General features: G+C 33.9%; 1 protein-coding gene across 13 annotated transcripts in view; it reads right to left on the reverse strand.

Annotated features, from left to right (window-relative positions):
- LOC145255699 (agrin-like) overlaps positions 1-25,000 on the reverse strand; it is a 2,182,525-nt gene that overhangs the window by 24,787 nt on the left and 2,132,738 nt on the right. For all 13 annotated transcript variants that reach the window (XM_080114282.1, XM_080114279.1, XM_080114278.1 and 10 more), the window contains 2 exons: positions 21,877-22,002; positions 2,053-2,170 (listed from right to left, as the gene is read on the reverse strand). In XM_080114282.1, the coding sequence (XP_079970408.1) occupies positions 2,053-2,170; positions 21,877-22,002 (244 nt within the window). The remainder of the gene's footprint in view (positions 1-2,052; positions 2,171-21,876; positions 22,003-25,000) is intronic.

Consider the following 25,000-nt stretch of genomic DNA (forward strand, 5'->3'; position numbering starts at 1 on the left):
AATTTAAAATAATTCATAGTATAAAAGGATTGAGAAGAGTGGGTGCGACAGAATTTCATTATTTAAGAAAAAGAGGTAGCGTCTGAACGTGACTTGAAACTGACAACGTTGTAGGTCAGCTGGAAAGCAACTGCGCGGTACTGTGTTCCACTGATGCGAATTCTTAAAAATAATTTCTTTTCATGGAAGTTCTATTTGGTATTAAGTACACAGAGAAAGAAGCACATGTTTAATACAGCGGTTGTAGCTAGACAAGTTTTTGTTGTGAATATTTGACAGAGGGGAACCAAAAATTTGAGCTCAGGTTCATCAAGGAAACAAGTGCTCGATTCATCCAGTTTTTAGTTAACTCAAAAACATGATAATATTCATAAGCAGCAGTTAGGAAATTCCATGGAGATTTTTTTTAGCAATAAAGATAAACAGAAACAAGCAATGAAAACCCTTTAAAAATTTGTTAAATGATATTTTTACAGAAATAATACCATTATGATATAATCAAGAAACAGTTTACTACACGTACCTTCCACAGATATTGGAAGGACATGAGCAAACCATTAGAATGTCTATGTAAGTCATAATAAAGTCTTAATTAAGTCTTAATATTATGATGTTACTGTATACTATTAAATTGCATAGTATTGCAATGTAGACATAATATTGCAAGATGTTGAAACATTCATAATACAGCTTGTATTCAAATTATGGTACTTTTCCAGAAGAGCGATCACATTAACATTGGCATAATCTGGGTAGGTTATGTAAACTGCTATTCTGAAATGTTTAACCAATGAAAATTACAGCAGTCAACAATTGGCAAATCTGATAAAAATATTCAGGAAAATTTAATAAACTTGTGAAAACTGGCTAAAGTCGTCATCATGAATCTTGTAGAGTTGGGAGAGAGGTTGCACTCTCCAGAAGCAAATACTGAATTTTGACAAAAATAGAAACTTTTCTGTAAACAAAAAAAACAACAACTTTAACCCTAAACCCTAACAAAACCGTGACCTAACTCTTATCTATGTTGAAAAGGGAGGTAACAAAACAAAATAAACATCATAAAAATGTAAAAAAAATTGTTAGCTATCAAAAAATAATGTTTATTCATGACATTTACCATACGAATAGTTTTTCTCCGATTTAAACATTTTTTTTCTTTTAATTTTCTTAAACTTTTTGATTGTATTTCCTTTATAACAGCAAAAATATTTCATTGATAAATTTAGTCAGAGTTTTTACGAAAAAAACATTTTCACTTGATATCTTCAGGGGGTTTATGTAACATGCTTGGAACATGCCTCAATAACACAATCCCTATTTTGCATAAGTATCCAAATTATTTTGATACTATTTACAATTTATATTTAACTAATGCTTTGCACAGAAGAATAATTAAAGGAACAAATAAACTGTAGTAAAGTGTAGCAGTTTCGGTTGTGTGTCATATGTATAAACCATTGTACACCTGTTGTTATCGTCGTGAACGGAGGTTTTTGATTATCTGAAGATACAATCATTCAGACATCGCTGTTTATTTTTATTAGAAGTTTATTGATACAGACAATTTGAAGCATTCACAAACAAGTTCAGAGATCTGTGGACTTTAACAAATGTGGGTTGCTCTTTAGAGGAAGAAAGACAGACAAACAGATGGATAGACAGATCTATAGCGTTTCTTGTTATACCTAGCTACATTTTGTGCAACTGCCTCTACTCTCACTAAAGCTGTTCAGTGAGCAACTACGTTTTTCGTCCTCATGTGTGAGTTGTCAGCCGAAAAAAAGATGTTCCTTTTTTCAGAAGCAACGTGATTTCTCCAATTTTCGTTAACTAAAGGTTAAAATCTAACCTTCCATCCGTCAATCAGTTCTAAATTCAATTTTTACATAATAGAGATATATTATTATAGTGCCAATAAGAACAATACAAAAAATGGAAAATAACTATTCAGAATCAAAGTTTGATATGTCGGCTTGAATTGTACTTAGGCCCAACACTTAAAATCTGACAAAATAACTTTATATGCTTGAATGACAGGGAGAATCATACCTTATTTTTGTTGTTCCTCCGCCAAGATTAAATGAAAACTCCAAAACACGATCGTTCAAGTTGAGTGCAATGAAATCACCTTCTCCGCCTTTATATTGACTTGCGCAAAATAACATTCCTGCAATGAAAGAGAAACGAAACCAATTTTTCTAGGCAGATCCATAGAAACATTATCAGCATAGTAAAATATTGATGGATTTACGTTTATTAGTAAATATATTATCTACAATATATTGCTGAGATATGCGTGGGAAAAAGAGGAAACATTTCAGACAAGGTTCAGAAAAAGGTATAAGGATTAACTTTTTTAGTGTGTGAGATATTATAATATTCTAAAATTAAACCAAAACGGAAATGAAACTAACATTCTTCCATCCCGGTTTACAACAAACTTCTTTGTGAAAATTAAAATAGTGTTTGGAGTAACATGCTGAATTCTAGATCTAGATTGTAGATCCTGATTTCATTTTGAGTTGGTCTCTGCTTAGTCAATTCGCATGATCATAATTCATATAAGTCCAATGGATGTACTTCAGCCAAATTCGACGCAGTAGCTTCCTTTATATATGCAAACAAGAAGCTAGTGATAACTGACTTTTTCTAAAGTTAAATTAATTGCAAATAATTTTAACTAAGAAAATAATTAACCAAAATGTCTTGAACAAAAATGTTTTGAACCAAAATGTATGAAAATAAAGTTAAAATAAAATTACAATCATAGCACAAATATAAAGTTACAATAAAAAATAAATTAAAAATAGTTTTCACAAATAACTTCATTAAAAACTAGCTAGGAGGCGCCCAGTTTTTCCACACACACACACACACATATAAAATTAATTTCAAAAGTTTTTCTTTTAAATGACTTCGGTGCCATGAGCTAGAATAAAAACTAAAACATTTAACGCTCCAGTCGCATTTCCTACCGTTTGAGCTATTACCAGATAGATAAGAAAGATTTAAAATTAAACGACCTCAAGTTATGAATGAATTTATGTATGCGCAAAAGTAACAGAAATATGTTTGCAAGTTTAAATGAACATTTTTCATTTCAACTTTCCAATATATTTCTGTATGCGTTATTCATCCATTCAAACAAAGATATGACTCGTTATAAACCATCCTTGGTGTATGACTGCTATTTCCTGTTAATTTCAGTGTTATGTGATCAGCAGTTTAAGAGTTTATCGGTTCAATATTTTCACACACACATACATACATACATCTATTTATTTATATAGACTAGCAGAACCCGTTAACCGAGGTTGTCCGGTGGAAGCATGACACCTCCCCTCGCAAAAATGTAAACTACGGCTGTTGTTGGTAACCCTCACATTCCTGACCAATTACAGACATTGGCGACCATGGCCAAAATGAAACAATCTGGCTTTCACTGGCGATTAGTGCTGGTTTGGGGCAATTACATGCAGGTACTGTTTAAATTAAAAAAAAAAATCAATAAAGGGAATGCGTAAATCAGTATGAATTACTAAAATTACGAAAAATGGTCGATTAGAATAATAATGGAAAGTAAAAACAGAAGTTTTAGAAGTTAGGGATTCTCACTGTATATGAACTGCTTATAGTGATCGAAATTAGTAGTAGCAGTCCTAGCTGTTTCCGTTTGTTGTTCCTCTTCTTTTCAACTCTTCCAACATTTACCCTGTTTTATTCTCTCCCCCCTCTCTTTCTGAAGATATCATTCCCAACTCTCTCTCTCTCTCTCTCTCTCTCTCTCTCTCTCTCTCTCTCTCTTTCTCTCTTATAGGCGAAAACCTATGCGGACAAGATAAGTAACATGATTGAAATCTAGCTAATCGTAGGAAAATATGTAAGTAATCTAAATCGCCCACATTAAAAGTAAATGTAAAAAAAGTATAAGAAAGACTTAAAAAAGCCCCATTATAAAACAAAGGAAAAGAAAAAATAGCATGGTGTTAGATTCGCTAAGCCGCTCCGAAATCGTACTTATTTTTTCAAATGTTTTTTTTTTTTTGCCGGGAGGGGGGTGTTAGTGGCGTGGTGTTAATGTGTGCATAGGTAAGTGTAAGGTTATCAGTATTTAATTTTCTGTTTATGAGCGGTTATTATGTTTGTATTTGTTTTATTTTTTAAAACGAGTGCCTCTTGTAGAGAGTAACGCCATGGTTGAAAAGTTTTGGAGCGTTCGTTTATGTATTTAGAGGTAGATTCTATAATAATCGAATTGTCAGCTCTCAGCTAATGAGAATGAGTAGAATTTGAGAAGGGAGAATTTATTATTTTTGAATCGGAAAATGGAAAGATTATGTTATGTCTATGAGTTTATGATCCAGTTACGACGGGTGCAAACACAATAGCTGTAGAATGGATATATTTCCTCCTGGTTTTGACTGTGAGCTGTATAAGGGAAAATAGGAACTACTTCCTCTAAAGATGCTGCGATTGTGATGGTGTTGCTCCAAGGATGAAATCTAGGATTTTATTATAACAACTAAATGTGGCTAAAATGTCGTTCTAAAGTTCCATAAGATAGTGACTAATAGTCTAAACATAATAAATTTGCATGTGGTATTTGTTATTGCAAACCTACGGTAATTTGGTCTAGAGGGGAATTCCTGCAATCCAAAATATAATATATGGAGATAAATACATATTTTATTTTAGCATTACTTTTATTCTGACTAGAACTTTATCTTAACTTTATTTTTCCCCATATTAAAAATACTCCTTGTGTCTAACTCTGTCCTTGTTTAGGGATAGGTCTTTTTGCTAGGATCGTCTTAAAATAATTATACTTTTCTCTCTCTGTTTTTTTTTATATTATGATTAGCTCCTTGCATCAGGTGGCTTTATACCTTGTCTGGTGCGATCTCCCCTCTTCCTAAATAGGAGTGGTGTGTATGTATGTTTAAAAATACTTGTATTTGAAATTATTTCACAAATCATAAAATGGAATCTGAAATGATTTCACACTTCCCAAATGAACATTCTCCATTTTCAGATCATTCCTGCGCGAGTTTTCTCTACCTCCCTTCTCTCTCCTTTATCCTCTCGTTCTCTTTCTTATCACTCTTTTCCTCTCTTTCCCTCTCTTATCTCTCTCTCTCCATACCCCAAAATGTCATACTGGGATTGGTGAGGGGGTTCGTCCCAGTTTGTTCACCTTTCTAGTTTCAAACACTTTACATAAACTCCCATGTGTCATAGCCTTACAGCCAATCATGCACTCGCTGTCAATCAACGAATCGATTAATCGATCACACACATGTATATCTAGTAATTCCGCAACCATTTTCATAAAATTAGATTTCGAGATTATTCTTAAATTAAATTTATAAATATTGATCTTGGAATGCTGCATTATTTTGTGAATGCAAGAAATTTGATTGCAATCCAATTTGAATCAATTGTTAATCTTCTTACTAATGAACAAGAATTTTACTAACTGGCTTTGAGAACACTCCTGTCTTATAGACGTGTGTCCAAAGAATTGACGAAATATTGTACATCTTTATTATAAAGAGAATTCTGTATTTGCATTATTATAATATAGAGTATTCGGCACATGTCATTCGCTTATGTTCTTATTGTGAAAAAGCATTATTCAATTTTTATGCTTTATTTGTTTATCTCCCATATAATGTTTTGATTGCAGAAATTACCCTCTAGACCAAAGTACCGTAGGTTTGCAACAACAGATGCCACATACGAATTTATCATGTCTAGACTATTAATCACTATCTTGTGTAATTTTAGAACGGCTTTTTAGACACATTTATTCGTTATAATAAAATCTTATATTTCGTCCTAGGAGCAACATTATCACAATCGCAACTATCTTTAGAGGAAGTATTTCCTATTTTTCCCTCCCTCTAAATAACAAGTCCTCCTACCGCCCCAACTCATCACCGAAAGGATTTCTGCACAGATATGCGATTTCACCCTTATTAACTGGATCATATACTCATAGACATATTATTATACTTCAATTTCCCAATTCAAAAGTAATAAATTTCCTCTTCTCACATTCCACCAAATCTCATTGCCGGAGAGCTAACAATTCGTTCATTCCGGAATCTAAAGCTTATTAAAAAACGAACGCTCCAGAAATTTTCAAATATGGTGTCACTTTCTACAAGAGGCAATCGTATTAATAAATAAACCAAATACAAAGACGATAACCAACTGCAGCACACAGAGACATGTTTATAAGCCAAGAATTATTTTATTTTTTACATTAAATATACTGTAGACGTTAACTGTTCTTATACAGTTACGTTACCGGGGTAAATCTTTTGTGTGTACATATATCGTACATGTTGTTCTTAAATACTGTTTTTCGGAACATGCCGATAGGACATTATTTCATCTTTCTTTTTTAAGCTGGATAATTCTTTCCTTTTTTAAAAGTACGATAAAAAAAAAAAAACATTATTTATACGCTAAATAACTGTTCTTATACGGTTACGCGACTTTTATGTTTACATAGAGTGTACATGTTATTAAATACTGTTTTTCGACACACTAAGTTATTATTCCATCTTTTTTTAAAGCTAGATGAATCTTGCTTTTTTTAAAAGTACGATTGACTAAAATTCTTTGCTATAAACGGATTAAGCGAATAATAAAGCCGAGGCCCGGATTTTGCCGAAACCTTACACCGTGAACAATATTGCTTGACTCTAATATTTCATCATAACCAGAAATTCAGAGTTTATGACTATTTGCATAATGTGTGCGTGTATGTGTGTACGTGTGCGCGCGTGCGCGCGTGCACGCGCGTGTGTGTGTGTGTGCGTGTATGTAGGCGTGCGTTTTGTGTGTGTTTGTGCATGTGCTTGTGTGTGTGTATGTGTGTATGCGTCCATGTGTGTTTGCGCGTGTATGTTGTGTGTGTGCGTGTGCGTGTGTGCGTGTGTGCTCGCGTGTGTGTGTGCGTGCGTGTGTATATATGTGTGTGTGTACGCGTGTGTGTTTTTGTGCGATACAAATTAATCTAATCATGCATTCAACCAGACTCAGCCACGGCAACGCGTGGCTGGGCTATTATAGAATATAACTCTTGAACAGTAAACTGGTGGAATTTAAAGTAAGTTATTCCATGCCATTACTGGCATTTAGAGATGTTGACAACCTCCATGTGGTTCCTTCTGCAAGAATGTCGTCGTCGTCGACGACGACGACGACGACAACAACAACAACAACAACAACAACAACAACAATCGGTCAATTCTGATTGTTAAAGAATTTACTTCAATCAAAATTGAAATGCTATTTGTTCATGGTTCACTCGACTAAAGTGTAGTATCTATTCTGATATGACATTTCATCTTTTTCGTTCTATGTTAGTAAAGAAGAAATTCGTTTAGGCTAAAGCAAGTTTTAGTTTTGTACCAACTCAGAGTGCTCCTTTTGTCAGAGCTGTACTTTCCCCATATTAAGAATGGGTCTCATGGCTTACTCTGCCCTCGCGGAGAGGCAAGTAAATATTCTCATGTATAAACAATACAGTTGAAGAATCGCAGGAGGAATAATAGTTGAAACGTAGTTGGAAATAGATATCAATTTTAATGAAGACAATTGTTAAAAAACACACACACAACGCAAATAATTATAACTGCTCGTCTCAAAAATATTTTAATGTCAGAAGAAGAGTGAAAATATTGAGAATAGGGGATAAATAATGAAGAAAGGCATTTTCGAAGGTGACAGAATCCACAAAAAGTCGGGAGAGGGAGAGGGAGAGAAGAAGGTTGGTGTGAAATAAAGAGAAAGGGTGATTGTAAACATGGATGGAAATAACAAAACGATGGTTTTCAGAAAGCAAAGTGGCAAAATTGTTGTTGTATGTTTATAAAAGTGAACTCATTTTTACCGGTTTTAATTCTTTGTATTTTGAATATTAATGTAATTGATTTCGATCAACTTGGGAGAAGGAGAAAGAAAAACATATCGTTTTGGCATTATTTTTTTTTTTAATTCTTATACTGATATTTCTTTTATTTATTTATTTTTTAAATTCTTATACTGATATTCTTGTAAAGTTTAAAAATTATTTCGGAATGTTTAATGCTTCAATTGATAGAATTAATGCAATGACAGAAACAGAAACGATTTCTACCACCGCCATTGATGGAGGCAGAGACAAAAAAGATGGAAGAGTATTGTTGTATGAGAGAGAGAGAGAGAGAGAGAGAGAGAGAGGAGAGAAGGAGATAGGAAGGAAAAGAAATAACACAACCAAGATATGTGAAGAATTGAAAAGAGAGAGAGAGAGAGAGAGAGTTAGAAAGATAGGGAAAGAGACAGAAAGATGAGCAGAATGAACAGGAGTAAACAAAAGTTCACATGTAACATGAACCTAAGACATAGAAGACATTGCCATGATTGCTGTAAGGAAGGTAGGTTCCCTCTACCGTGCTAGAAATATTCTGGCCCATATGTGGCAACCATGCACATTTGCCTATGCATAGAATGTTGTTGCCGGTGCATCAACCAATAGTTTCTCCCTATTTTCCCCACAAACTGCTAAACTTTGTATACTGCTTTCCACATTGTATTCACATGCAAAAGTTTAAGTGTAATGTGAACAGATATCTCACTGCTCAACCCCCTAATTAGAATGTCACTATAGGCATTGTCCCTGATCCACAGTAGCCTCTTATTTATTAGTGACAATTTGCCTAGTTTGGAAGTGAATATAAATAAATAAAAATTGGTAGAAAGTAAGAACGGATATTTTTATAATGAGGGGAGTTTGTAACGAATAATAATATATTGTATTTAAAACTTAACCATGACAGTTCAATGGACGGACAGATAAATGAACATAGATATCGACGTATCTAAACGTACTATTACAAGTCTGATTAACACACGGAGCAACGAATATATATTTTTACAGAAATGCTTGGATCTTATTTTATGTTCGGCTTCATTTATCAAACAGAATAATAGCCAAGAAGTTTAAACATTGTACTATAGAGGAGACTCCTATCAGCCATGACAAACAATGTTTTCCTTTTTAAGTTTGTAACTTTACCTACCCCTTCTCAACACATAGCGATTGTAGAGGGTACATGGATCTATCATATAAAAAGTCATATACAGGAGCGTCACTCTCTTCTTTCTAGTCCGGACTAGCTGTTGACAATACTTCACCAGTCCATGCGAATATATATATATATATATATATATATATATATATATATATATATATATATATATATATATATATATATATATATATATATATATAAAGAGAGAGAGAGAAAGAGAGAGAGAGAGAGAGAGAGATAAATAGATAGATAAAATTAAAGAAATATCTAACTAGCCCTAAAAGAATATATGAATAGATACGATCAAGTGGAAAAGACAGACACTGAGAACTTTGCAAATAACTGCATCCTGAATGACAGAACTGGTCAGATGGCTGAAAGGGATGCAGAAGATGAAGAAAGTCAAGAGAACCCCAATAATAGTATGAGCATTATGAACAATCCCGAAAAACTGAAAAAAAAAATGGGAGAGATTGGAATCAGGGAGATGGCTGATAAGATATAATGGATAACAATAATGAACAGAGCTGAAATATTTAGGAAAACCCTTGAATGCAGAAACTAATGCACACAAGCTGAAAGCGCAAACCGGGCATATAGAGGCTGCATCAAAAAATGTTTAGAAATCTATAGTGTCAGCATTAACTGACATCGCACCAAAAATCATGAAGGATCGAGAATGGAAAGACTGAAGAGAGAAAGCACCAACCAGACCTCCACTGGATGAGTATGAGGAGGACTGAGACTTTGCTATACTAGCAGGGCGCCCGGCATTGCACGGTCATAAAATACACTTAAATATAATATTTTGATTAATGCAGATTTCGTATTTATTATATTCGACTCAATATATAATAATGATTTAAAAAGTTTTTTTAAAAAATGACTAGTTGCCACCACCGAGTATCGAAAGCGGAACGTGTAGTTTAGGGTTTATTTTATCCTCTGCAGTTAATGACTTGTTTGCTTCAAAGGTAAAAATTAAAACATGAACCAATAGCTACTACGTTATGCCTGCATATTCGTAATGCTGTCGGTCGACCTTCATCTGGCAAACTTCATTGTTCTTTTTTTTTTTTAATTTTTACACTTTTGTACGGATTTTTCCGAGCTTAAACCCAAATATACAGTTTCAGATAGGTTCAAATACCTTATATATGAAGTTTCATGTCCGTAGACCTAAAACTGCAGGAGGAGTTTGGTAGGCAAACATTTTTAAACAAAACTATATATGCATGCATACATATATATGGAAGAGTTTTATGTTTACTATAAACTTTTTTCGCAAATATTACGCAAACATAAATCATGTATTCATCTGCATGAATATAATTACTATAGTTAATATAATATATATTAATATAGTTAACTAAAGATGATCATTTCATAAGAAAACCGAAAAAACTAATAGGGAATTCATTAACATGAATGTTTAAAAGAATATACACATTAGCTAGAGCTTTTGCTAGTGAATAGAATTCAACGACCCATATATAACAAAGTTGTATTTTCTTTTTAAATAAATAGAAAAGAGGATTTTTAACATGAATATCAATACACACACAAAACCTCAAATTTATACTGGTTTATTCATCAAAGTTACCTATAGACGAGAAACACACGCACAAACAAAAGCATGTTATAGATTCTATGAAAAGTAAAAAAAAGTATTATTTGGTTAATGTTTTTTTTTCTTTTCTTATTTATGTTTATTTTTAAGTTTAACATTTAAAGTATTTTTATTTCTATTTGAAAAAAAAGAACATCTTTATTTTTCTGACGTCACATAAAATAAAAGGTTGTCTTAAAATCGAATTTAAAATGATGCTGTAATTTATCCGAATCTTGCTAGTAAGAAAATATTGATTTTTTTTTTCAAAAGAAAAGTTCGCTTTTGTTCTTTTTTTTTTCTCGTTTTTCCTTAAATCCATGTAGAATCTGATCGACTGCTATTGCTTTTATTTGGTAACTTCAAAATCGGATTTTGAAATTCGATAAAGAATGTTTTCGCACTACAATGTTTTTTGTTATCGGATTTTGAAATTCAATAAAGAATGTTTCACACAATATATTTTTTTCCTGAAAAATATATTTTTTTGTTTTCTTTTTATTACGGAAAATTTCCGAATTTACTAAATTGGTTTCTGTGTCTCGTTTTTTTTTTTTATTTATTTTTTTTTTTTTTATACTTTTAGCATTTTAAAGAGATGAAATTCAAACTGCGCACATGTGAATATTTAAATTTCCCTCAAGATTTTCTTTGTTCAAATAATTTTTATTATTGACGCCAAATCTAAGACGTTTCAAGCATTTTAATTCATTAATTTAAGCGCAGCAAATGTTTGACAAGTTGCAATTTCGTTTTTCAATCAATCAGCAATGGACGCAAATATGGCTGAAAAAGAGACATTTCTGACTTTATTACAAGAGATCTCATCATCTCAAATGACACTTAACAACAATTTATGAAGAATTCATTCTTCAAAATATTTAAAAAAAGACACGATTTTACTATTTTTGATTTCTTTAAACGGAATAAAGATTAAATTCCTTCTTTAGATACAGAAGAAGATAAAAACACATAATTTTAATCTTTTTACATTTTCTCCAGTATTTGATTTGCAATATGAAAGGAAATTGCTGTTCAGTTATTTTAAACAAAACTAGTTTCATACCCGTTCCTTAAGTAATGTTGAGACAGTACATGAGTATGTCAATTTCCATTTTTACCTGGCTTTATATGCCACAATGAAAGTCATTCTTGTTTACAGGGGAGAACTTGAATGCCTACAAGGGAGAACTTGAATGCCTACTAGACACTGTCCTCGAGTGTCTAAGGTCTCTCTGTACAGGGGTTTGCCAGAACAATCTGTCATGAGGATACTTTTTCCATAGAAGTAAACCCTGACCAAATATTCAAAATCACATAGTATTCGCAGCCCAAATATGATCTCCTCACTACGGCTACCCCACAGCTTTTCCGAGGAATGGTGCACCTTCTCCAAGTGAGATTTCCTCAAGTAATAGTACGAAGCTGGATACTCCACCAGACTAGATAAATTCTTGTCCTGGAATCCAGTAAAACCATGAGACCAACATGAAAGATATACTACAACGTATAAAATTGGTTAATTGGGGAGAGGAAAATTATGTTCTCAATTTCTTTACTAACTCAATGCTTGAGAGATAAAGAACTGAAATGGAACATTCGAATATCTATGTATCTCATATAGATTTCAAGTGTTAGCCCCAGGTCGTGGGCCCCTTGATTTCTGAGAACTTCGACTGAAGTAAAATAAAACAAAAATTTTAAAATTAGTTTAAAAACTTGTAAACGATCACAAATCTAGGCTCATTAAGTATCGAGTACTTTTATCGATGTATACATATCGATAAAAGTGTGGTCGTTCGAATGAGAGGATATGTAATCATGGGCCCAATAGTAATTAAACGACTACATTAGTATTTAAGATGAGTTCAGAATAAAAGATCTAAGTTAGGAATTATTGGGGCTGTTGGGATGGTTAGAAACGGTTGTGACGACACATGGTCCAAAAAGAGAGTGAATGAGTGAAAAAAGTTGGCAGTTTGTTGAAAGTACTACATTAAAATGCTCTGATAGGATATGATTATCTATCTCTCTTTGCATCTTCTTACTGCATTAGGTTAATGGTTTGAAACTAAGATTAAATCGAATAAATTTCCTCTATCTTCAACACTTTTTCTTAACTTAGTAATTTTTTCGAGGTATGAAAGGATCACAGGAAGGGCACATACAAAAACAAGCAACTAACAAGGTATGATTGTAAACTTTCATGTATGTATGGCATATGGCTGAAATGCAACACCAATACTGTCTCATATTAAGTGATTGATAACTAAACCCATCTTGGTATTTCTTCGAAATTTTAACAACATTCTTTTAAACAGAATAAAGATTACTTTTTCCAGACCTAGAAATTAAAAAGAGTAAGAAAAACGTAATTTGTAATTTTTAAAAAAATATTTTTGTTCAACAATTACAATTGTCTTTTTCTTACTTTTAAAAATTTTAATTGTAAAATTAAAGTAAATTGCTATTCAATCATTTTTTAACAGAACGAATTCAAAGTCGAACGAAGTCATCCTGGTTTAAATCTGGTTCCAAAACTTTTAAATGATCACATAAAAAGAAAGTCAGCAAACGTTAATATTAGCAACATAAGTTATTATAAAGGGAATACAATTGCGAAAGTCCAGCATTAGACTTTCACTTACTGAGGCCCTTTAATCTTCTTTACAATTTTTCTTCTTCGTAAATCTGAAATATTTGTGGCCTGGTCTATTGCCTTGGTAGAGGCCATTTTTAGGCGCCTTTGGGTAGAGCCAAGAAACACACACTTAACATGTATTTGGTATAAAACCTCTCTTGTAACGAAGGCAGGAATTGAACGATATATATGGAAACATAAGCAAATGAAATATTAAAATAATAGAAGAGTCACCAGGTAGCAAGTGCTACCTAAAACATAAACAGAGTTTCGTAAATGCAAAAATTGAGAAAAACGAAATTCATAACAAAACACTTTTATACAAGAGATAAGAATATAAAAGTTATTTTCATGTTAGTAAATGTTCATAGTTCAAATACCTGTTTGGGTAAAGATGTTGAGTGAATAAAGTTTCAAGTTAAAATGTTCACAGCGCCAATAATGTGTGACCACAATTCAGGATTGCATTATGTGTGTGTATGTGTGTGTGTGCGTGTGCGTTTACTTTGTTCTTGTTAATGTGCACAAGTTGACGGAAACTGGATACGTGAGTCATTGAGGTCTTTTGCATTGCCAATACGGCTCTAAAGAAAGAATATGTTATTGGTGTTTTCCATACAGGCGCGTTCGGAAAAATTTGTCGAAAATGGATTAATTATAAATTTCATGATCATTTCATGGGTGACATTTTCTTGAATACTATTTTCATTATATTTAACATTATACTTTGCTTAAATTTAGATCTGGATGTTCATTTAATGATAATCTAAGCTACACTTCATTAACCCGGTGTTGTCAGCCCAATTTTTCCCATAATTCTTAGTTGGCAACTTATTTCTTTTTCTCCCTTCCAGTACTCTCCTGACTCAGTGAGTGAGGGTATAGCACATGTGATATGGTGTAGTTGTATCTCAGTTTTCCTTAGAGATAAACGTCACTTTGTCCTTCTGGGGTGCTCAGTCACCCCAGCTGACTAACGGCCCTGTCGGTGAGGCATTAGAATACGCCAACTGCCTCCCCCCCTGCAGAGGGTAAAAGTCCCTCAATGGGGGTCCTGGATATGACCTTAAACTATATCCAGTGGTGAGGCCCCAGCTTGTGGGCTTTGGGGAGTGTGGAGCCACCCTTTAATTACCATTGGTCCCAGGTCCACTCTGACCCGGAGTGGTAGTACCTGTTAGGGTCCCAACTATGGGTTAAATAGAAACCGACGTGAAAACAACAAATATATTCTATTAAAAAAATTTTTCTTCAAAATCTTTGGATTCGGCATTAAATAACCCGAAAAGGGTTGATATGCCGTAAAACAAAAACAACCAACCAACCAACCAACCAACCAACCAACCATCTGACTAACGTAGGTATTTATGATTTATATATTTTGTATTTTTCCAGTGAAAATGAAAATTTGTAGATATACGTGCATATTATGTATTATTAGGCTAGTCTGTAATATTTAATATGGAATTAATATGTTTTGGTATTTTCTTTATCTTAAGTTTTGATGGGATCATTATTTTATTTACAATTTATTACTTTTTCAGTCTTGTAACTATGAGCTTTGCTTTAAAAGCATCTAACTAAACAGAAAAAAGATACATAAATGAAAGAAGTGAGTAATTATTATCGACATAAAGGAAAAATTTTGAGAAATTAGTCAAGAAAGATTGTTTTCGTTTATTAACCCGTTTATTACATATTTGTGTTAACAAAATAAACAATATAAAATATACGCCCGTGAATATTGGCTGTGAGTACAGTAAGAAGGGTAAGATATATTGTTTGTTTGTTTTTCAGGAAGTAAAGTGCCGAACACCATGTTACTTTATCCACAACCAATAATTATAATAACTTAAAATGCTTATATTTTATATAAAGTAATTACTATTTAAGTTTTGAAAGGAAATTGCTGTTCAATTATTTTGAAAAAATCAATTGAAGTTTGAATGAAAACCATTCATGTTTAAAGCTCACTGCAAAATTTGAGACTAACTCAATATTGGAAACTTGAGAGTGTTTTTCTTGGTGTGTATATGTGGACGTTTGAATGTAGGCTATAGTATGATGTACCCCAGTACTGTGCAATTCATTCCTGCCTGAAGTATTGTTGCCACATCTGGGCTAGTATGCAAATCACTAAACTTCCCCTTTTGGACAGTGTGCAAAAACGAATTTCGAACCTTATAGATCCCACAATATCTACGAATGCAGTGTTGCAGTCTTTGCTGATTTTACAAGTATTTCCTCGGAATGTGCTCCGATGAAATATTTGCACTTGTGCCTCCTCAATGTAAATACTCTCGACACACCTAACAAGAAGGAAAATTACTACCCCTTCACTGTAAAGGTCTTTAGATGCCGAAAGATATTTTACCCTTTGTTCAGATCAGTTTACTTTGGAATTCCATTCCTGTTTACAGTTTCCCTGATCATATCATGCAAAAATTGAAATGTGATGCGAACAAAAATCTTGCTGTCCAAATAGCTGTTTAGTTTGCACCTATAAATATTTTCCAGAAAACGAAAAAGTGGTCAAAAACAAATGTAAATAAATGTTACCAATGGCAAGATAAGTTACTCTTCTATCTTCCTGGATACGTGTTTAGTATTTTAACTTATTTTAAAGCGCTTTTGTGTGTAAACATATTCCAAGGCGCTTATTTATTTCGAAACACAAATAGTGCTGAATCTTTATTTAGCACAAGAAAAAAGTGGCTGACATGAGAATATCATGTTGGGTGTCTTGATAATCGCTCAAAAATTGAAAAATAAGCAAAGAAACTCACTCAGTAAAAGTCACATATTGCAGTAGCCCCTTTAAGTTTTAGGAGCAATATGCCGAGTAGAGGGGATAAAGGTAAAAAATATCAGATTACTAACACCTGAACCTGTCTCCCCATTAGACTGTACCCTCAATAGGATGAAAGAGTGAGAGTATGATAACTCTCTTGCAGAGTCAAAGTCATTTTGCAACACTTTTTAAATCCACTGTCAAAATAAGTGACAATCGTTTAGCAACTTAAAAAATGTCTCTCGGAGTTTTGGAAATATATTAAACAAAACAAATTGCAACTTTATTCAAGGAAATCAAGTAGAAATAAGTTTCTTTGTGCCATAACTTTAACTAAAAATGTAGTCTGTACCAACCTCCTCCTACTCCTCCTCTTCACTTCTTAAAAAGAATGAAGTGGAACTGTTGAGGGACGGGGAAGGGGGTGTTGGTCTTTTGCAGAATGTTCCAGCTGACAATGGCACTTGATGGAGGATTTTGTACTCTTGCAATACGCTTCATTGGCATCAAGATTCTTTGAACGCATAAAGATGGCGTTAAATGGTGAGTGCTTAATGCAGTTTGATTATTGACTTTGTTGAAAGCATTTCGCACAACGTCTGAGTGCTCACTTTGCGCACCCCTCCCCCATTACGTCTGACAGGAAAGCAGCAGCAGCAGTCATGAATATTAGATGAATGCATGACAAGAACTGGTATCCTTAGCATGCGTCCATTCGTTTAGAGGAAATACAAGACATTATAAATTTGAAAGTGACAGACCAATGAAAATGCTATTTTTTAGCAAAAAATGGCATTTCAAACTTAAACATGACAGACTAATAAAAATGCTATTTCCATAAAAAATTGGCATAAAAAATGACATTTCAAACTTAAACGTGACAGACTAATGAAATTAAATTACTACTAGTGAAAACAAATAATATTTCAAACTTAAATTTGACGGACCAATGAAATGCTACTTCTAACAAAAAATTTGATATTGGAAAAGTAAATAGGTTAAAAACTAGCCAACGATAAGTGTTAGATGCATTTCGGCCTAGAAAACAAAAATCCTTCCCACTTTATCTGAAATGTCGCTTGTGGCATGTGTGGACTAAAGGATAAAAGACCAACATAACTTCGATTTTTAATAAAAAAGTGTAATTTCAAAAGTGGAATGGATTGAAGAAAATTCCTACTAATATTTACTATTTGTTTTCACAACTTACTTTCTAAACATTCCTTACTTAACTTGTGCAAGCCTTTTCTAGTCTCGCACAAAAAACACACATTCATATTTCAAGCTATGTCATATACATATGCACACACAAACATACGCGCCCACGTCCACGCACGTACATATATTCACGTTCGCGTACATACACTCACATTCACGTGTATAGACATACACGCTAACGCGCACACGAACGCACACATGAACGACGTCACTTCCGCTTTTTAAGGAAATATACACATGTGCAAAGGACCACCGGAAACGAGTATAAAAGAGAGAGCAACAAGCGGCGCCTCCTTTTAGGACTAGTTCTCGACCAGAGAGGTTGGGCTAACCAGCCGCCTCCCTTTCGGAAGGCGCACGCTCACGCGCGTTCACGTCCCCTGCGGCTATGTATGGGGCACGAGCTAACAGACCGTATGTACGCCTTTTCACTCTTTCTCTCTCTATCCCTGAGAACACCTTTGCGTAGCTGACTACTAACTGATGTCAACTCTCCATTCTTTGTCTTTGTCTACACGCTGGACTATCATTCTCATTTCCACTACAACACTCATTTCTCTTCCCACGCGCGAACAAACGATAGTGACCCGAACTTGAGATGAACACACATTTCCTATTCTTTCTACACCACCAGTCCCGCAACGAACATTGGTTACACACGCGCGGACATGAACACATGTTATATCTAAAACATTCTTTCAACAGTAAATAAACGACGTTTATTTTATCCATCAATTGAGTCTTTGTTTCCTTCAATTCCATTCGTTTCATTATTTTCTTGTGGCGAGCTAGGGTATTATAACCTGGTCCGTTACAAACTACACAAACTGCATAGCTAAACTAGTTAACATACACGATTCTTATCGTAGCATCCCAATCTGTTACAAAGGGGTACAGATTGAAGAAAACTTAAACATTATAGATGAACAAGAGAAAAAAATTATAATAATCTTAAACAGAACAGTCTAATGAAAATGTTATTTTAAACTTCAACATTATAGCCAGACAAAGAAAGAAAATCTTTTTTTAATAGATCTGTAGAGGAATCTTAAAGTATTATTTCAAATTTTAGCTCGGCAGATTAACTTATATATAAACGACTAACTTATGCATGGCAGCTGACAAAAATTCTATGTCAAGCTTCTGTTTGACAGACGGAAAAAAATGTTATTTTCAACTTATGTAACAGAGTGAAAATTTTTTTATTTAAACTTTATACATGACAGACCAAAACAAAAATCGCTCCAGTCAAGGCATGGAGCCACCTGATATAAGGAGTCAAAAACAAAAAAATATTACTTCAAGGTCAAAAACTAACCAATGATAAGTGTCAGATAAATAGATTTTGGCCTAGAAAACAACAATTCTTCCCAGTTTGTTAGAAATATCGCTTATGGCATGTGAGGACTAAAGGACAAAATAAGGGAAGCGAAAGATATGAGGCTGTTGAAAATAAACCCAAGGCCCACTTTCTACTCTCTTGAAAACTTACGCATGACAGGCGAGCAAAATGCTATTTTAAACTTATGCATGCCAGAACAAAGTCAATATTATTTCAAACTTAAGCATGGCAGCCCAACGAAAATGTTATTTCAAAAATTTAAGTTTGGTAGATCGATGAAAAAAGTATTTTAAACATGTATCACAAACTGACAAAAATATTATTTTAAATTAATGCATAGCTGGGTTGTATATCGGGATGACGGAGACCATCTGATCATCTTTTAGGGATGATGAATGACATACTCTGAATTGCAAAGCAAGGGTTGCGCAATCTCTAACCACTCCTGCCCTGAATCGGCACTGGTTGATTCCAGTGGCAAGGAAAAGTCGAGAACGACTGGAAACAGTGCTGAAATAAGCAGAGAGCACATACAGCACCTCGTATTCCCAAATGGTCACCTATTTTAGTACTACCCAGGCTCAACGTTGCTTAACTTCAGTGATCTAATGGGAACCGTGTGTCAACGTGATTGTGCATAACGGATGGAAGATAAGGCAATATCAAACTGAAGTATACTTACAGACAAAGCCTCATATAGAGAATGACTTACAGACAAAGCCTCATATAGAGAATGACTTACAGACAAAGCCTCATATAAAGAATGACTTACAGACAAAGCCTCATATAGAGATGAAATGACGCATCTAGAAACAGAGCTAACTTGATGAGGAGGGTGAAGGAAGTTTTGAGACGACTATTTTTTCAATTTTCTTTTTGCTTTCTCTTCCTCCTTATCCCTCCTTATTAACCAATCAACATTGGCCATTCAGTTGGTGCTGCGTGTCAACTTTTGAATCTCTTCATAAAAATAAAGTTCACTGTTTACTATTTTAAAATGAAATTCAGATTTAGAGAGTTGTTGTCAAAACTTTGGTATTACTGCTTAATGGAAACAGAAGGCATGAATCAAATCATCCCTGCTGTTTTTGTCAATGTTATCAATATTTACCAAGCGTGGCTTAATTTGATAAAAGACTAAGTAATTATGCCTATTACACTTCTGGTTTCTTGATGAACTGACACGTCCCAAAGAAGGGACTCATGTTGGGTTGAATGGAAACAGATTCTCTAAGAATGAGGAAAAATTTCTTTCTCCACGAAATGAATTAAATATCAATTATCAAGTTTGAATGAATTAACATCTCAGAATATTTTAAATAATGGAAATGACAATAAGTTCAAGTTCTGCCAAGGAGAAGTAGAGAGTGTGAGTCACCTGACATCCAAACATAAGGTTATGCTGGAGGACAGCCGATATGCAATGCAACACAATGGAGTCTGTAAATATCTCTACTGGATCACGTGTAAAATGTTAAATATTGTGTGTAGCAATAAGTCCTGGAAACCTATACCAGAAAAAGTACGTCCAAGGATGGTATACTGTTGCCATATCTGGGCAGGAGCTGCTAAAAACAGCCTATCCTACCTTGACAGAGTACAAAATAGCCTTCGTGGCTATGTGGGGCGGGTGCCCTTTTCTCTACCCTGCAACCTCTCTCCCACAGAAGAGACGTTGCGAGCCTATCCTTGTTTTATCGTTATTTCCATGGCAGGTGCTCGTCTGAAATCCAATCTCTGGTCCCCCCTCGCCAATCTTTCACGAAAAACACCCGTCTAGCCGAATCCACTGTTAAAAATTTCCCCCACTCTATATCTGTGCCTAAATCAAAACGTGGATACCATGAACAAAGCTTCTTTCTTAGAACTGCATGCCTGTGGAACTCTGTTCCGTCTGCCTGCTTTCAACCGGACTACAACTTGGATGTCTTCAAGTCCAACGTTAACAAATTCCTAATGAACCGCCCCCTTAAGTAAACACTTCATCAAATCTCCACACTAACGTAATGTACTTGCAATAACCCATATCCCTGAGTGGCTTCCGGGCCTTGATAAGTGGTGACCACTGTGTAAAAAAAACAACAAAAAAAAAAAAAACTGGTAGAAATAAGTAATACACCGTCCACTATGACTATGCAAATCCTACAACTGCATACCTTGAAAACGGAGCTGTTAAACCTGAGATATTGATATGGTATGAGAGGAGCAACCTTAACTGAAATGAATGTCCTTAATGACACTGGCTTAAACAAGGTCTTGTGTGACATGCAAAGAAACTGGAATCTTAGGAAGATCTCTTTCATCCCAATAAGTATAGGAGCAACCAGGCTCATGAAAAAGAATTTGAAAGATTACCTACAAAATCTACCCAAGTGCAAGAGGGATATAAAGAATTGTGCTTAAAGATCTCTTGGTTGTAATATCTGAGATAGCCGATCAGTTTCTGACATCCAGTGGGATGCCCCATTACCAGCTAGAAGAAAATGATAAAAAAATTGAAAAAAAAAAACCCTGATCTCTCAGTTGAAGTCATAGATCTCTAAAATAACGAGTAAATGTCTGCCATCTGGTAGGATGCCCGAGCACCAGAAAAAATTAAAGGCTCAGAAAAGTAAAAAGGGAGAGAGATGTAACAAAACAACTCAACAACTACATATCAGTAGACCACTCTTATTCAACTAATAAGTGATAATTTCAATTGCTGTATTGTTCACGCATAATAAACATTATCACAAGAAAAGCATTTTTCTATTAATAATTGAAATACAACAACTCTATTCAAACGATGATTATTTTCGTTTTTCAGATACTTAGATTTAGAATCATTTCATTCACTAAAAACACCCAGCAATGAATAAATAAACGTAAAAAAAAATCCAATTATGAAACTGTATCGCAACGTTAAGTAAGAGTTAGTTCACAGTTACAGTCTTCTGGAGGGTGAAGGTCCAATCTTCATTACATGCGATAATCTAAGAATAAACTTAGATAAGAGTGTAGTATCTGTTCTGATACTTAACTTCAGTTGTTATTTTCATTCTTGTCTCAATCCAGAAAAAAAAACTTTGGTTTTCGTATGTATTTTTTTCCGTTTTTCTTTTTTATCTGAGAGTTAAAAGATGCATGAACGAATTGTGTGAGTGGATGCGCTCGTGAGAAATTGCAAATGGAGAAGTGACTTACCGTCCGGCTTAGCGGCCTTGAACCAAACGGCTACCATCATATTTTCAATCATCTCTGCAGCATTGAGTGGCAGTTCTACATATGCAGTGCCATTAAATTCCGGGACATCCAAACGTTGTAAGAGTTCTGAAATGCAAAGAACATATTGCAATTAGAAAACACAAAACACATGTTGCAATTCCCTCTCCCTCTCTCTTTACACCCCGCCATATATATATATATATATATATATATATATATATATATATATATATATATATATATATCCAGATGCCTTAAGGGTTATTTTCAGTGATGCACTGGCCTCATTGCCGATTTTGGATTTTGTATCATATCGACTCAGACAGCAACTCCAACCTGACTTTAGACGTGCAATATTGCCTCCTTGAAAGCTATCAGCTACGCGTGCTAACATTGTGTGCTAACAATCTTTGGTTTTTCTTTTTAATGACATGTCAACAGGCATCAGTCAGTAAGCTTACGTAAACGAGTTGTCATGAAGGATACAAGACAATTCAAAGTTACATTTGAGTTCGTCCTTCGCCCCATTTTCTACATGGTGACAATTAACAATCCCCTCACTATCCAACCATATCAGTCGCACAACAATGAATCAAGCTGAACTGCTTGCGCTGTGGTTCACTTTAAACTCCACTTTAAACCCTGGAAAACACTTCCTCCCTTATTTACTACTACGAACCGAAACCACATTTGATCTGATCATGATTTCTCATGTCTCGAATATCATAAAAAGATTTTAAATCTTTCAGAGTATGTGGACTTGATTTTGTCGCTGATATAGCAATAAAGAAATGATCTGCTGAACTGGACCCTTTCCTCTTCGGACTTTATAATAAATCCCTTACTGAATATTGCTTTCCTAATAGCTGGAAAATTACATCTGTGTTATCCGTTTTCAAGAACTTTACTGAAATAAATGATCTGCATAATTAATGCTTCATAAGTTATCCTCAATATGGTTAGAATTGTTGATTATTAATTAATTTAGAGCTAGTTCACCATCTCAAAAACCCTGGCCTTCTTTTTGACCAACAGTGTGGATGTAGGTAATCTCATTCTATTGTGGATATTCTAACGGTCATCTCTGAACGCATATCCAACTTGGATAACTTGTCGCCCCTGAAACATTTGCAATATAACTTGCAATTATTAGGTCATTTAGAACAAAATGTCCAATTCATTAATCACATTTTACAAGACAACGTTGGACCTCATGTTGCACAAAGAACATTACTCAAAATACAGCAGTGAAATTTAGAAATGCTTTTTCATCCACCTTATTCACTAAACTTAGCACCAACTGATTACTAGTTTTTCCAAAAATTAGACAACTTTTTACATGGGAAAACAATTGCATCCGAAGAATAGGCAAAAACACTTCTGTGATTTTATAGTGTCTTGTCCACAATTCTTGTTGCTGGAATAAGCTACCAATATGATGACAGTAATGTATAGATGAATATTTTGATTAAACTTTTTTCTTTTAGTTTATGATATTTTGAAATAAATTTCAGTGTTAAATCGGACATTTCGTTCGCAATGACCTAACAGAAACACAAAATACATGTTGCAATTAGAAAACATTCAGTGTTAACCATGTAAAAAGAAAACAGCAGCAAAAGGGTGTTTAATAAGCATTAGTTTAGCTCTGAAATGTATCAAATAGAAAGCAAGAACGTTAGTTGCGACAAGAAGCTGCCCTGAAAATAGAAACAACACATTCAAGATTTAATACTTAACAGATAGCAAGGGCCAATTGGATTTTTTTCAAATAAGTTTATACAAAACCAGCACGTCGCTCGGCGTTGCCCGGTCGTAAAATACGCTTGAATAAGTGGTCTAATGATTTTGACCAGGACTATATATATATATATATATATATATATTGATAATCTAAGAGGACGACTCATTAAGTATTTGTTTACATTAAATTTGAAGATAAAATTGAAGTTCGTATTATTTGGATTTATTGGACTACAGTTTTCATCTTGAATGTGATTTTTACAACGTTTCGGTCGATGTAACCTCCGACCTTCTTCAGGTGTATCTTGTTGAACTCGGGAATGTTTCTGTCAAACCCAGGAATTTGGACAGAGTTTCGAGCGGAACCAGTATTTAATTCACGGGGTAGCGTGTTCTTGCTATATTAGCTATGACTGGATAGAGGTCCTAAGTAATTTGCAATTGTAGTTTTCGGTCGCCTACATTGAGAAAAATACAATTGTGAAAATCAGAATCAAGATGAGGACAGTAGTCCGATAAATCCAAATAATACAAATAACCAATCGCCATCTCAGAAATTCAGAAACGTCAAATTGTAGTTGGTTAGGAAGAAGACTCATGGTATCTTGCCTCACAGATGTGATGTTCTTGGAAAGAAACTTTGTTCATGAAAGTTTCATTTGGTTTTTGGCATAGAGAAATGGAAAGCAAAGTTATTTGCTATAAAATGTAATCAGTAAGTTTCGTCAGTTGGTATAAGATATATTTTGTCCTTGAAATGAAACTCTTTTTTCCTTAAATAAATATAATGAAATAATTACTTTATATTAACATTCCTTCAGTAATTACTACTTTGTGTGGGGGCAATACTGACTTGTTTTATCGTTTTTATTACTTTCCTACATTAAGCTGTTCAATTAATATACACGGTTGGGGTTCTGTTTCTTTAAAAGACGTCGCTCACTATTTCACTTTCAACGCTTGTCTGTTCCTGTAGAAAGACTGAACTTTCTTCCAGAAATAAAAATTCTCACAGAATGTCTAATCGCTAAGATTTTCATTTTAAGTTTTAATTAGTTAGCCGTTTTTAAATGTTTGCATTTATCAATATTTATTTCTACATTTTAATTAAAGGCAAAATGGATTGTTCTGTTGTTCTGAAATATAATCACAGTATATGATTTATCATATAATTTATGATATGATTTATCATATAATTTATCATATAATTTATGATATGATTTATCATATAATTTATCATATGATTTATCATATAATTTATCACATGATTTATCATATAATTTATCATATGATTTATCATATGATTTATCATATGATTTATCATATTCGGTTTAACATCTGTTTTACTTGTTGGTATATG

This window comes from Euprymna scolopes, chromosome 31, assembly GCF_053919585.1.
Source record: "Euprymna scolopes isolate OS-2025 chromosome 31, ASM5391958v1, whole genome shotgun sequence".
NCBI lineage: Eukaryota > Metazoa > Mollusca > Cephalopoda > Sepiida > Sepiolidae > Euprymna > Euprymna scolopes.